Source organism: Pleurodeles waltl, chromosome 4_1 (assembly GCF_031143425.1).
Source record: "Pleurodeles waltl isolate 20211129_DDA chromosome 4_1, aPleWal1.hap1.20221129, whole genome shotgun sequence".
In the NCBI taxonomy this organism is placed as follows: Eukaryota; Metazoa; Chordata; class Amphibia; order Caudata; family Salamandridae; genus Pleurodeles; species Pleurodeles waltl.
The window spans coordinates 639,210,090-639,226,043 of record NC_090442.1 but is presented as its reverse complement, the minus strand read 5'-3'; the positions used below and the strand labels follow the sequence as shown (position 1 = coordinate 639,226,043).

At 42.4% G+C, this 15,954-nt stretch overlaps 1 protein-coding gene across 2 annotated transcripts in view; it reads right to left on the bottom strand.

Moving 5' to 3' along the window:
* ANO6 (anoctamin 6) overlaps window positions 1-15,954 on the bottom strand; it is a 308,488-nt gene that overhangs the window by 14,475 nt on the left and 278,059 nt on the right. For both annotated transcript variants that reach the window (XM_069229080.1, XM_069229079.1), the window contains exons 17-18: window positions 2,831-3,036; window positions 692-897 (exon numbers count right to left, since the gene is read on the bottom strand). In XM_069229080.1, coding sequence (XP_069085181.1) covers window positions 692-897; window positions 2,831-3,036 — 412 coding nt within the window. The remainder of the gene's footprint in view (window positions 1-691; window positions 898-2,830; window positions 3,037-15,954) is intronic.

Genomic DNA, 15,954 nt, shown 5'->3' with positions numbered 1-15,954 from the left:
AAATTGCTTTGCGGTATAGATTTTGAATTGCAGGCACACAAGTTTTAATCCCTGCAGCACCAATTCAGCAGCCCATCCTCATGATGTCAGTAACTAATTACCATTACATTTGGTAATAATAATAATTGTTGTGTAGAGAGCACTTGAAAAGGTAATGGTAACAAGGGGAACCTGAGTAGCACTAGGGACCTGAGGCAATACACAATGCTATGTAATACAATATATATATATGAACATAGATATTCGGAAGGTGCCAGTGACAAAAAACGTGCTTGGTGCTCACTTTAGTGCAATACACACTAGTGAATAAAGTGATCAAAATGTGTATCATATAAACAAGAACACTGCCCGTTTGATTCAAATGCAAAAATGTTAATAGGGTCCCTATTATAAGTCTTAATCACATGTTGACCTTAAGAAGAGCATTGTCGTTACGTTTATGATCTCACGTATTAGGGACGTTGTGGTTCTATACACAACACATGGAAAGGCAGAAATGTAGTATGCAGAACCATATAAAAAAAAATATTACCATTAACAGCTGCAGCAGTACTTATAAATCTTTTTTAGAAACTTATTGATTACGTATTGATTAAAGTAAATCAAACACATTTCACATAGTTTCCCTAGGCAGAAATGACCACAAAGATACACAGTGTCTGCGTGAAATGATGCCATTAAAGCAACTTGCCTGCAAGTAGTGACATCGCCCAACCAGAGAGGAATCGTCGCTGGTCTGCTTTGGCTCTTGAAGTCCGATACATTGAAGACTGAAAGTGTGTTGTTTATGTACCCCTGCATGGTATAGCTGCTATGGTTCCCATATGGAGGGACGGAAAATGACCAGTAATACACCAGTCTGGGGATCATATCAGAAGTAAATGCAATTATCATAGCCTAAAGAAAATTGTAAAAAAACATGTTAATAAATCTTCAGTGCAAAAAAGATGGCATACAACTACAGAGTTTTTCCACAAATCACAATAGATCTTCTGTTACGATTGTAAATCCTGCACCATGAGATGATAGTAGAACGCTTTATTTAGGTGGGAAGATGGATTTGGTGAAGGAAGAACAGGCAGTCACTATGCTAATAGGCTATATTTTTGTTGTGAAAGGTTTTTGAGTGAGCATACAAAAATACAGCACGTGGCTTTGTAACACTGAGGGGGTCATTAAGAGTTTGGCGGCAGAGGCCACCCGCCAAACTCTTTCCACCCTCAGACCGCCTGTGTGGCCTGAACCCCATCGGCCCTAATAGGACTTCACCGCAGGGCTGATGGGCGGAAACAGTGTTTCCGCCCGCCGGCCCTGCAGTGAACAGGGCCTTAATATTGACGCCGGCTCCATTGACGGTGCAGGTGGGTCCCCTGAGTCCTCCATTCTGCCAGCCTTTCCATGGCGGTGTCTCGAAAGGCTGGCGGATAGGGGCTCCTAATCCCCAGGGCAGCGCTGCAGGCAGCGCTGCCCTGGAGGATGAGAAACCACTGGGACCACCAGGCTGCCGGCTTGCGGTCCGTTGGCAGTGGGGCCGCCACTGCGAGTATGGCAGTTATGCGGCCGCCAGACTCAGGATGACCACCTGAGTGTTTGAAAAAGGCCTCCATGCTTGAATGAAGTTGTTTTGCCATTTGGTACAGAGGGATAGTGCTTATTCAGAGCATGATTTTAGTTTCTGAAGACCTACGAGTGACATATTCCTTTGGTGAAAGGGATGGTGGACTCTCATGAGTATATTAGGTTGGTAAAGAGGGGCAGTGCACATGATATGACTGCGAGACTTCCTTGGTTTAGCAAGGCTGCTGGGTCCTAAGACTGTGGTATTGTTTTGTTGAAGAAGTGTGGTGCACTTGCTATGAAGGTTATATTAGCTTGTGGAAGGTTAGCACACTGGCTATGAGTGTGATATATGTTTTAGCTTAGGGCAGCAGCAGTGGCTCCAGAGGATGGTTGCTAGCACAGCCTCTCTACATCTTTTGAACTGAACCATGGACTATTGCTTCTTGTGTGAGGTGCCTCCTTGGGAAAGAGAGTGCAGCTGTTGCAAAGCAGCACTGTTTTCACCGTAAGGGAATGGCAATTTTCACCAGTGAGAGAATAACATGGACACACCACCACTGGCAAAGGAAGTACCTGTAGGCTTTTACATTTAAGCTGCACATACTCTACTCCTGTTTAGTACACCGATTCCAAAACAGAGGTGTTGCTTTAGTAGCCCATATCTTGTGTTTCATAAAAATCTTAGTTGACTGCCTTCTCCTGGCCAATACACTTATTAGTCACTATTTATAAATGCACTTGTTCTCACCAGGGGCGGGTCCTCCATTAGGGTGGAGGAGAATCGCCCCCTGCCCCCCGCCAGCAGCAGAAGTTGCAAAACATTTACAAGAAAATGATAATGAACTATGTTTATTATCGTTTTCTTGTAAAGGGCTGGGCCACGGGGGTAACGAGCAGTGAGGGGGAGTGCAAAGCACTCCCCCTCAATGTGCATGGATGTTTGGGCAGCTGTCTTGGACCGGCCAAACACACATGCACAGTAGGCTCTCTCCGGCCTGGCACTGTGTTACCAGGCTGGAGAGAGCATGCACAGGCTCCCAATCTGCCTGGGAGTGCCCTGGCAGGGCTCTCCCAGCCTATCCTGACACTGCTCCGAGCAGCGTCAGGATTGGCTGCAGGACATGCTGGGAGCCTGTGCCTGCAGCAGAGGAGTGGCATGGTGTCAGCGGCGGTGATCGAGGTAAGTGTTTTTTTTTATTAATTTAATGTTTATTCCCCCCTACTCCCTCGCACCACACCGTCCCTTCCGCACGCCGTGTCTGGTACTCACATTTGTCACCACAGCAAGAATCGCTATTCCTTGCATGATGGGCTGCCATGCTCCTATGTCTTGGGCCTTCTCTGGGGTTACTCGTCTGAACTGCGTGACAAGTTTCCAGGCATCCACTCGTATTTCCAACAAATTGTTCACAAGGGCAAGCAGGGGTGCCAGTGGGAATGATGCCACAAACAAGGTAACAAATCCAAACTGAATCACTGGTAAAAAAAAATATATATATATATATCCATGTCATTGTGAAATTTCACAGTCCTTATCTTATACAGTATGTGTCACCAATTTATTATTGTATCCAATGAAATTACCAAGGCTCCACTGTCTTTTGGCTAGGTTTGAGCTGCACTGCAGAACTACAATATACATATGCTTTCTTTGTATTGACACATTCATATATGAACCTAGATGGGAAGCAGTGGAGCACTTAGGCGAATGATTTACCTATCAAGAAAGGAACAGACATTTGGTAGACTCTTCAAATACAACAGACAAAATGAGCAGCAGGGTTCCTCAATTATGGGGGAAGGTAGCAGCAGGAGCGTCATTTCTTCTGACTGCCAGGTGTAATGTAGTAGCTTACACCTGTCTGTATGCTGTCTCATTCCCTCACTGTGTGTTTCCGCTCCTCCACAAGAGGAAAGAAGAACACTGTCTTCTTTAGATGCGCTCACAAAGCAACAGAGGCAAGAATGAGTGCGCCTAATGTGGGCCAAGATGCTATTCCATATCCTACATACTGTCAGAAGATTTGTCTTCTGACTCTTTCTTCTTCACACCACTTGATTTCATTCTGACAATGTCAAGGCTTTGTATGCTGCATCTTTGAGGTAATTCACTATCTCAGAACGAACTGAGTGTGAACCAAATTGGCCTGAAGCCTGTGCTATAAGGCTGGTTGCCTACTTCAAAATGAGGGGAATTCAACTTTTATCATTAGACTTGGATTCTAGGGACAGGATTTAATTAATATTAGCCACTCAAACTATTGGAGAAACTCTTTTAAAGTATAACTACAGAAATCTTGGCTGTTTAAGAGCTCATGTCATCTACTTTTCAAAGTAAGTAAGTAGTACAGATATAAAGTGGGCTTTGGGTCTGCCCCTCTAAGCCATTCTTAGATCTTACCACATTTTCTTTAGTCTTTTTCTATTAAGAAACACGATGGTCAAGTTGACAGGCTTTCAGCTGATTTACTTTTAATGCTTGCTTCAATCTGAGCTTAATTGTTTTTACAATTGTTACCACCTGCAACCAGCTCAACCGTTCACTGTTTATCTGCGGCTCTATGTTCTGCAATTTCACTTCTTATTTGAACTTCCTGAAATACAAAAAATTGCAACAAAGAGCCTCTTGCAGTATGTCAATATGGCTACACTGATATTAGTGCCAGAAAAAGATAAGCAACGGGAACTCAATCCTGGTATATATGCATTATTGTGCTCATAGCATGCAGTTACCACATTATTTCATTCACTGTTTTAGCAATGGGCAGTAGTTTAAACAAATTATTATATATATAGCTGTGTTTGCCTTTTAAGTTCACCACTGGCACAAACATCATCTACTGACTAATTTTAACACTCTTCAGTGTGGGTACAGCTTAACGCCACTAAGGCATTCCGCTCAGCAAAGGGGCCCTATTCCCAAGATGTTACTTCATTATAAAATGTCCTTTGTAGGACAGGTGGGTGCTCCAAAGACCTCTTCTAAAAATAAGTCAGACCTATTGGGTTTGCACAGAGCTTGTTTAAATTGTGATATTTTATCTGATAGTGGAGTGGATTTCTTTTTTAATTGGATTTCTTTTTAAATTACCAGTGTTTAATTATTGCTGCCAAGTTCCTTACTGTTATATCTTTCTACGAATCACCAGAATATATGTACTAGAAATTAGAAGGGAGAAGGTTACTGGCATGAAATAGAAAAATATGCAGATGATATGGAATAATAAACATAAAATATGTAAAAACAAAAAAACGTTGTTTCCATATTTCCACAAATCAACTAACCGTGGCAGTTGATAATGTGTTATAGACACAGGAACTATATAGCATTGTGATTTAAGATTAAACTAGCCTGACAATATTAGCATGTAGTCAACTAAATAATGACAAATAATGACAAACAATAGGTAGAAAAAGTAATCACAATTTTACATATATATCTATACAATATATATATGTATGGAAAATGTCACTTACCCAGAGTACATCTGTTCGTGGCATGTTCCGCTGCAGATTCACATGCTGTGCACTGTTCCTGCCATCTAGTGTTGGGCTCGGAGTGTTACAAGTTGTTTTTCTTCAAAGAAGTCTTTTCGAGTCACAGGACCGAGTGACTCCTCCCTTTTGGCTCCACTGCGCATGAGCGTCAACTCCATCTTAGATTGTTTTCGCCGCATAGGGTGAGGTAGGCGTGGTAGAATGAGGATACTAAAGATGCCCATGCAATGGAGTAGATATGTATGTACATAGTTTGTGGTAAAGGAATATTTATTTACATTTATACAATTTAAATGCAACTAAAACGGCTACAGGCTCCCGGGGAGGTGGGAGGGCGCATGTGAATCTGTAGCGCAACATGCCACGAACAGATGTACACTGAGTAAGTGACTTTTTCCGTTCGATGGCATGTGTAGCTGCAGATACACATGCTGTGCATAGACTACAAAGCAGTAATCCTCCTGAAAGCGGTGGTCAGCCTGTAGGAGTTGAAGTTAATGTTCTTAATACAGCCTGTCCTACTGTGGCTTGTTGTGTTGCTAACACATCTACACAGTAATGTTTAGTAAAGGTATGAGGTGTAGACCAAGTGGCTGCTTTACAAATCTCTGTCATTTGGTATATTACCTAGAAAGGCCATTGTTGCTCCTTTCTTTCTAGTGGAGTGTGCCTTTGGTGTAATGGGTAATTCTCTTTTAGCTGTGAGGTAACAGGTCTGAATACATTTGACTATCCATCTGGCTATGCCCTGTTTGGTTATAGGGTTACTAGCATTGGGTATTTGGAAAACAACGAACAATTGTTTAGTTTTATGAAATGCTTTTGTTCTGTCTATGTAATACATTAGCGCTCTCTTTATGTCTAATGTATGCAGTGCTCTTTCTGCTACTGAGTCTGGTTGTGGGAAGAAGACTGGGAACTCAACTGTTTGGTTTAGATGAAACAGTGATATGACTTTTAGTAAAAAATTTGGATTTGTACGGAGAACCACTTTGTGTTTGTGTATTTGTATGAAGGGTTCTTCGATAGTAAACGCCTGTATTTCGCTAACTCTTCGTAGTGAAGTGATGGCTATTAGAAAAGCTACCTTCCAAGTTAAGAATTGGATTTGACAAGAATGCATGGGTACAAACGGTGGACCCATGAGTCGTGTAAGTACAATATTAAGATTCCACGAGGGTACTGGTGGGGTTCTTGGAGGTATGATCCTTTTTAGTCCTTCATAAAGGCTTTAATAACTGGGATTCTTAAAAAGTGACTTTGTATGTTTAATCTGCAGGTAAGCAGAGATTGCAGTGAGATGAATTTTGATGGAAGAAAAGCGAAATTAGCTTTTTGTAAGTGTAGTAAGTAACTCACAATATTTTGTATGGAGGCCTCTAACGGCGTGATTTGATTTGCTTGGCAGTAGAAAACAAACCTTTTCAATTTATTAGCATAACAATGCCTTGTTGTCGGTTTCTTTGCCTGTTTAATGACTTCCATACACTCATTTGAAAGGTTTAGATAGCCAAATTCCTAGACTTCAGGAGCCAGATTGCTAGGTTGAGCGATGCTGGGTTGGGGTGTCTGATCTGTTGTTTGTGTTATGTTAACAGATCTGGTCTGTTTGGGAGTTTGATGTGAGGTACTACTGAGAAGTCCAACAGTGTGGTGTACCACGGTTGGCAAGCCCACGTTGGCGCTATGAGTATTAGTTTGAGTTTGTTTTAACTCAGTTTGTTGACTAGGAAAGGAATGAGCGGGAGAGGGGAAAAGCGTAAGCAAATATCCCTGACCAACTGATCCATAGAGCATTGCCCTTGGACTGAGGGTGTGGGTACCTGGATGCAAAGTTTTGGCATTTTGCGTTTTGTTTTGTTGCAAACAGCTCTATGTCTGGTGTCCCCGAGCGGTAGAGGTAATCTTGTAGAATCTGGGGATGTATTTCCCACTCGTGTGTTTGCTGGTTATCTCAACTGAGATTGTCAGCTAACTGATTGTGAATGCCTGGTATATATTGTGCTATCAGGCGAATGCTGTTGTGAATTGCCCAGTGCCAAATTTTTTGTGCTAGGAGACACAGTTGTGATGAGTGTGTCCCCCCTTGTTTGTTTAAATAGTACATTGTGGTCAAATTGTCTGTTATGACAAGAATGTGTTTGTGGACTAGATGGGGTTGAAAGGCTTTTAGTGCTAGAAAGACTGCTAGTAGTTCTAAGAGATTTATGTGAAGTTGTTTTTGTTGACTGTCCCATTGACCTTGTATACTGTGATTGTTGAGGTGTGCTCCCCACCCAATCATGGAAGCGTCTGTTGTGATAATGGCGTGAGGCACTGGGTCTTGAAATGGCCGCCCTTTGTTTAAGTTTACAGGGTTCCACCATTGAAGCGAAGAGTGTGTTTGGCTGTCTATCAACACTAGATCTTGAAGTTGACCCTGTGCCTGCGTCCATTGTTTTGCTAGGCACTGTTGTAAGGGCCGCATGTGTAGCCGTGCATTTGGGACAATAGCGATGCATGAGGACATCATGCCTAGTAGTTTCATTACAAACCTGACCGTGTATTGTTGGTTTGGTTGCATGCTTGACCTTATATTTTGAAACGATTGAACTCTTTGTGGACTTGGAGTGGCAATTGCTTTTTGCATGTTGAGTGTGGCTCCCAAGTATTGTTGTATTTGGGATGGTTGCAAGTGAGATTTCTGGTAATTTATAGAAAACCCTAGTTTGTGTAGAGTATCTATTACATACTGCGTGTGACTTTGACACCGGTTTTGAGTGTTGGCCTTTATTAGCCAATCGTCTAGATACGGGAATACGTGCATGTGATGTTTCCTTACATGAGCTGCTACTACAGCTAGGCATTTTGTGAATACTCTGGGTGATGTTGTTATCCTGAAGGGCAATACTTTGAATTGGTAATAATTGCCCTGTATTACAAATCTGAGGTACTTCCTGTGAGATGGATGAATGGGTATGTGAAAATATGCATCCTTTAGATCCAGTGTTGCCATGTATTCTCCCTGTTTTAGTAAGGGAACTACATCCTGTAGTGTGACCATGTGGAAATGATCTGATCTGATGAAGAGATTTAACGTTCTGAGATCTAGAATTGGCCTTAATGTTTTGTCTTTTTTGGGAATAAGGAAATATAGGGAGTAAACTCCCGTTCCTTTTTGATGATGGGGTACCAGTTCTTTGGCTTGTTTTGCTAGTAGTACTTGCACCTCTATTTGTAGTAGGTCTAGATGTTGTGTCGACAGTTTGTGCGTCCTTGGGGAAACATCTGGAGGGATTTGGGTGAACTCTATGCAGTAACCATGTTGGATAATTGATAGAACCCATATGTCCGTGGTAATGTCTGACCAATTGTTGTGGTATTTTGTTAATCTCCCCCCCCACTGGCGATGTGTGTTGGGGGAGTGTGACATTGAAGTCACTGTTTGCTACTAGGGGTCTGCTTGGCAGGCTGAAATTTTCCCCTTGCTCTTGGGTACTGTCCCCTGTAGGAACCACAAAACCCCCCTCTCTGGTACTGAGACTGGTAAGTGGGTTTTGTTTGGGAGGTGGATGGCTCTGAGGGTTGGTGTCTAAACCCTCCCCTAAACTGTGGCTCCCTAAATGTACCCCTATACTGGGAAGAATAGAGCGTGCACATGGCTTTGGCCGTGTCTGTGTCCTTCTTCATTTTCTCTATTGCGGTGTCCACCTCCGGCCCAAATAGTTGGTGTTGGTTGAACGGCATATTTAATACCGCCTACTGTATTTCTGGCTTAAAACCAGAACTTCGTAGCCATGCATGCCTCCTGATGGTAACTTCTGTATTGACAGTCTGTGCTGCTGTATCAGCAGAGTCCAGTGCAGAGCGGATCTGGTTGTTGGTGATGGCCTTTCCCTCCTCCACCACCTGTTGAGCACGGTTCTGATGTTCCTTTGGTAAATGTTGGATAATATCCTGCATCTCGTCCCAATGTGCTCTGTTGTAACGGGTGAGGAGGGCTTGTGAATTGGCGATATACACCACTGGTTGCCCGCTTGCGATGCCACTCTTTTTCCCGCCGCATCGAACTTACGGCTTTTTTTATCAGGGAGTGGCGCATCCCCTGACGATTGAGAATTTGCCCGCTTTCTTGCAGCCCCCACTACAACTGAGTCCGTAGGGAGCTGTTGTGTAATAAACACAGGGTCTGACGGGGGAGGTTTATATTTTTTCTCTACCCTTGGTGTAATGGCCCTTCCTTTCACTGGTTCCTGAAAGACCTGTTGTGCATGCTTAAGCATGCCCGGTAACATTGGCAGGCTTTGATACGAAGCATGTGTGGATGCCAGTGTGTTAAAAAGAAAGTCATCCTCCACTGGTTCTGAGTACATAGTGACATTATGAAATGTCGCTGCTCTGGCCAATACTTGTGTGTAAGATGTGCTATCCTCTGGAGGTGAAGGCTTTGACGGATAACACTCAGGACTGTTGTCCGAAACTGGTGGGTCGTATAGATCCCAGGGATCTGTATTGTCGTGTGTCATCCCAGTATGTGTGGGTGACTGTACCATTGGTGTGCCCACCGGTGACCTTGTCTGTTGTGGCGAGTGAGGTGGGGACGTTTGTGGTGAGAAATGTGGGAGTGGTGACCTTTCTCTAACCACTTTGGCTTTTGGTTGCTCAGGCTCAGTCTCATGAAAAGCCAGTTTTCTTTTAAACTTGAGCGGAGGGATGGTTTGAATTTTCCCTGTGTCCTTTTGGATTTGTAGTCTTGGTTGAGCCTGATCAAGCTCTTCCAAATCCAGTTCCTGCTCAAACCTGTGCCTCTACTTGAGTTGTTGAGAGAGCCCATGTTCTTCCGTATAGGAAGTCTTTTTCGGCTCCGAAGCCGGTTTTTTCGGTACCGAAACCCCCATGGATACTGTCAGTCTCGGCTCCGAGAGGCTCTTTCGAGGCTTGCTCGATTCGACCAATCGATGTCTGCTCTTTTCGGTGCCGGTTTCTCGACCCGAGTCGGAAGACTTCGACACTATCTTGGCCTTTTTCAGTGCCGAAGATGGTATTTGGTCACTGCTTTTCTTGTGGGTCGAGCCATGGCCTTCCGGGGCCTTCTGTTTCTTTAGTTGACTTTGTGGCTGGGTCAGGGCAGGTGTACTCACTTTTTGTACCGCCGACAGTGGCTGGCCCCCATTGGAGTCATCCGATTCCGAACCTTGGATCGAAATTCCCATTTCTTCCTCCTCGACGTCGAGGTGTTGTGTTGACTTTGATGCCATCTGCAAACGTCTTGCGCGTCGATCTCTTAAGGTCTTCTTGGATCGAAAAGCTTTGCAGGCCTCACAAGTATCCTCTCTGTGTTCTGGCGACAAACACAGATTACAGACCCAATGCTGGTCTGTATAAGTTTACTTGGCGTGACACGTCAGACAGAAATGGAAGGGGGTCTGGTCCATGAGTCTTCGAAGACGGGTGTGGTCAGGCCGACCAGGCCTCGGTTAAGTGCGGAAGCGCCGCCGAAGCGGTTATGTCATCGGTGCCAATGTATCTATACTAAACCGGTCCCGAACGCAAACAATACAGACGGATTTCGATGTTTTTCTAAGTTTTCCCGATTCGAATTACGGAGTGAAGAGGAACACGTCCGAACACGATGGCGGAAAGAAAACAATCTAAGATGGAGTAGATGCCCATGCACAATGGAGCCGAAAGGGAGGAGACACTCGGTCCGTGACTCGAAAAGACTTCTTCGAAGAAAAACAACCTGTAACACTCTGAGCCCAACACTAGATGGCAGGAACAGTGCACAGCATGTGTATTTGCAGCTACCCATGCCATTGAACATATATATATATATATATATATATATATATATATATATACATACACACACACAAACACACCTTCCCTCCTTTTGGGCATGTATCCGGCGCTCTTCCATGTCCATTTTGCGTGGTGGTGCCGGTCCACGGCCAGGCAAGCTGTTAAACTTTCAAAATATACGATACCCCATTCCCGGGGAGGAAAAGATTGCACTCAAAGCAGGCTGTGCAATCCTGTTAATTTCCAATGAAAATCAGCAACAAAGTCTAACGCGTTTCGGTCTGCAAGACCTTGATCACGGGCTAACATTTGAAAAGTCCTACCTTTATGTTTATATTCCACATTAACATATTTTAAAAAGATATATTTATGCATTCCAATGCGTTCCTTTCTGTTTCTCAAGTTATTCACTCTGTCCGTCACATAATTATTCATGGCATAGCATGTTACCATATATTTTACTATTTCTCCCACATGTTAACACTGATTCGATGTAAGCACTTGCTGATGCATTCTGGTACTCGTAGTGTGCAGTGATCCACTTCATATTCACTCACTTTTTTTTACTTTTCTTTTTTTTTTTTTTTACTTTGCATGTGCCTGTAGACTGTCCTTTGCATGCATTCTCATAGATTCCAATGATTCCATGCTTTTCAATATTCAAATGCTCAAATTCCCCTGCTTTAAAAAATGGTACGGTTCGAACCAGTTTCTCTCCACCATGAGCCTCATCTTCCATTCATACTCCAGCCATGTGCAACCATAGCATTATGGTTCAGGTAGTGTCCGTAACACGAGGTATGACCTGAAAATCCCTAGATGACCACATTCAATGGGTGAGCCTGTGACCTTTATATTCCTTTTTTACTGATCACTCCTATTAAGGCACACATTTGAAAATTCTTTCTATTGTTTCTCCCCTTTGCGTACCATATTCTGACTGAATCACTCTTATCCTGCCTCTTTGTATGCAAAATAATACACACCAACTCAACTTCACACTCACGCACCAATCAACCAATTGCGGGCCCCAGTGCCTTTTTATGGTCCCAAGCAAACAGGCAACCTTAATCGCTTTCTCATGGCCCTCACCACAGAAAAGTTCATCCAGTGAATGCTAAAAATCATTGTTCCAGGACCTCCAACATGCATTCAGTCTAAATCCACCTTTATACCTAATTCAAAACCCCAAGTAATCAGGTATCCATCACACTCCTCCAATAGTTCTGGGCTCTAGTGTCCTAATCAGCTCTTCCATCCCACTGTGTGTACTAACTCCCCTCATTAACAATACATCTATGCCTGAAATGCAAGGCAAAACGCTCTATCTAGCCAAATAAATTAAAATAGCTCCCCTACAATACTCCAACTTAAAACAAGGTTTGACAACCTACCACCAGACAGGCCCACCTATACATGACATTTAAAAAAATGTTTGTAAACAATTATACTCAAACATGTGAAGACCCCAAACACTCCCTCTTGATTACGTCCTCAATTAGAAACAATGGCCACCCCCATTTTGTTGTTCCACATCATTACACAACACGTCTATTCAGCACTCAAAGAAGTGCTCCCTCTCATAAATGTACGTGCAGTTCTTCGTCCAGATTCAAACCCTGAGGGGCTAGGGAGTGCATCTCCAAAATATATCTGGATTAGTTTTGACTCAATATTTTCTCCCCGTCTCCTCCACGCTTTGATTTACGCACATGGTCAATGGCATATTTCATTTGCTGCCAGTTGCTCTTATGTGCCCCCTCCATATGTTTGGCTACAGCATAGCTCCTATCGCAGCTAACCGTCACGCTTATGTGTTCCAATATCTGTTTTTTGGTTTCACACACTGTGCTTACAACATATTTCAGACTGCACAACATTCTATTATGCAGATCATGAACCTACTTCTGCATGTGATGTGTTGTTTAATTTTCCTGCACTGGCCATTGGCAGTTTCATAGTCCATTTTATTTATGCCAATTTTTGACGCTTTACAGCTTGTGTACTTCCAAAAGCCTGGTTTCTGCAGCCATGTCTGCTTCTGGCTGCTATAATGACTCTTCACCAATTTATGCCTCAGACTGGATGCTCTTCTAAAAGTAATTTGAGGCTGGTCGCCCATCAAATGTCCAACTATGGGATAAATTTTTAATACTGTCCAATGTTTAGACATTATTTTCCGCAACACAGTAGATTCCCTTCGAGAACGTCGTAATAAATTGGATTTTTGAATCTCCTTGTGCAATTTCCCTTTGTTTATAAACCAAAGATGACCTGTCAGTGCTGGGTATTTTTGCCAGTGTCTTCTTTATACATTGAGGGGGATATTTGCATGTTTCAAATCTCCTTGGTGACTCCTGCAAGTTATTTGTTAATTCATTGGGCTCTGAACAAATTATTTAAATTCTAATGAACTCACCCTACAGGATGATCTGTTTGGTACATCTTGGATGAAAACTCTGCATGAAATACTGAGTTTGTGGCAGTATTTTTTCTACGAAGGGTGCTCTGGACATGATTCTCACTGATGTAAACTTCTGTATCTGTTGTTTAGTATCTGAAAATATTCTTTAAATTCTCCTTCAGTACTATACCAAATCACAAAGAGATCATCTATAAATCTCTGCCAGGAAATCACTTGTTGTACATACTTATCTTTGTCAGTAGACCATGCTATTCTCTGTTCGAACCAAGCCATGGTAAGATTTGCAATGCTAAATTTGGAGAAAATGAAAAGCCCATGGCAGTGTCCTTTACTTCCTGGTACAGTAGGTTATTGAACAAAAAAAAGTTGTTCTGAAGGCGCATTTGGATCATTTCTATTAACACTGTATCATGTTGTTGGTATTGGACGTTGCATTGTTGTAGAAAATATTCACATGCCTGCATTCCAATTATGTGCTCAATGCTTGTATAGAGAGCAACTATGTCCATGGTTATCAACTTGTATGAGCTTTGCCAAGGAATTCCCTCCAAATGTTGAAGAAAATCCCCTGTATCACGTAGATATGAGGTCAGAGCTCTATCCAATGGGGCCAGAAATAAATCAATATAATTTGACAATGGTTCCATCAGAAAGCCCTTAGCTGAAACAATCGGTCTGCTGGGGGGCGTTTAATGCACTTTTATGCATTTTCGGTAGGAAGTACAATGTCAGAGTTCTTGGATGTTTCACCGTCATATATTTGACTTCATCAGAGTCTATTAGCACCAACTCTTAACATTGTGTAAGCCGCTGTTATATTATTTCCTGCATACCCTCCAGGGGATTTGACTCCATTTTCAAATAAAAGGTTTCTTCAGATAATTGCCGAGCTGCTTCGCTCTCATAGTCTCTTTTGTTGAGGATAACTGTGTTACCCCTTTTGTCAGCCGGTTTGAACTCTACCGTTGTATCTAGCTGTAGATTTTTTAACACTTTTCTCTCCTCTATTGATAAATTGTCCTGTCATTTCCTTCGTTGCAGATCATCCGCTGCCAATTCTGCATACTGATCAACTTTGCTACCTGGTGGTAGTATGGGATAGTATACTGATTTGTTTTTTTTCCCTGTTAAGCTGGCTCCTTGGTAAGTGATCATATCCTCCTCTCTCAAATCATTGTCCACCATCCTTTCTTCACTCAAGTTAACCAGAGTCATAAAAGCCTCCTTGTCTATAACCGTGAGGTCATACACTGGTTGTGATCTGCTAGGTTGGTCTCTTTGTTGATTTTCTGACTCTGCAAATACTTTGGCCAGCTTAATTTTTAGAATGTATTTTTACAAATCAATTCTGGTTTGAGCCGCATCTGAATGTATTATTGGACAGAAATTCAATCCTTTCATCAAAAAGGAGCATTCCACCGCCATCATTTCTTTACCGGATAAACTGATCACATTTAGTTCCTGGCAGTTGTTCTCCCTTGTGCCTTTGTCCTTTCTGGTCTTGCCTCTTTGTACCCTTCTTGTACTTCTCTTCTCTTCTTGCGCCTCGCACTCTGCCTCTTCCCCTTCCCCTTGTGGCAGTGCTGCTCTTGTCTTTATGTTGCTGGAGGATCGCGAGGTGCATCTCTTTTAACAGCGTGAGGTTTCTTAATCCTGACTGCATTTTAGCCGTTCCTTCTCCTTCCTTTAGATCTCTGTCTGTTTATAATGATTAATTGCTGGACTTCACTGATGTTCATGTATCTATTTGAGCCTCTTGTCTCAAGGTATTATATCTTCTTGCAAATGAGAAAATGCGTCCCTCCTCATAATTCTACCTATCACACTGAAACTTAAATTGTTTTCGTGCCTTCACTGTTTCTTCATGTTTTCAATTTTAGCATTGATTTCCCTTTTCAGAAAGCGTTAGTCCTTCTAATTCATCTTCCAAAATTTTCAACTGACCCTGAATCTGCACTAAAGCAATTTCTGCATGCTTGATTAAAATCACTACCAGGCCCATCAAACTGTCTTCTGATGACTACGCATTATGGATATTCGTAATCCTCTTGGCACCCTTTTCACTTCAACATACTTTTTGAGGGAATGCACTTTCCACCATTTATTTATTTCCTTGCACGACAGTCTTTTCCAGTCTCTCAATTTACTTCTGATGTCCATTTTTTTTTTACATGTTTGAGGGTCCCTATTATCACTTGTTGAGTTCCGAACATTTTCTGACTCCATGAAAACACTTGCCAGCATGGTATTCGGCTACATATATATTTATCCACGCACACACACACACACACACACACACACAAAGGAGCACTCATGGGAAAGCAGTTTGAATAATTTTAATAGAGCTGTAGAGAAGGCACATTTCAGGAGAATGGACTTTGTCAAGGGTAACAACCCCCCAACTTCCCACAGAAAGTTAAGCAAACATTGAAGTGCAAAGACATAATAAATAGCCCACATTATGGTTGATAATCCATGTCATGTGTTAATTGATCAGTGAGCCTAAAGTTCCTAAAATAATGGAAATGCAGAAACAAATCTTCACAAGATACATGATTAACATCACAGCATGGATTAAAAAAAGAGAAGTACTAGCACTAAAATGTAAATGTAGCCTATATACATACACTTACATGTGTAAATAGTAGCCAGCCACTAGTCTACTTTTCCTCTCTACCCCAAAAAGCCTG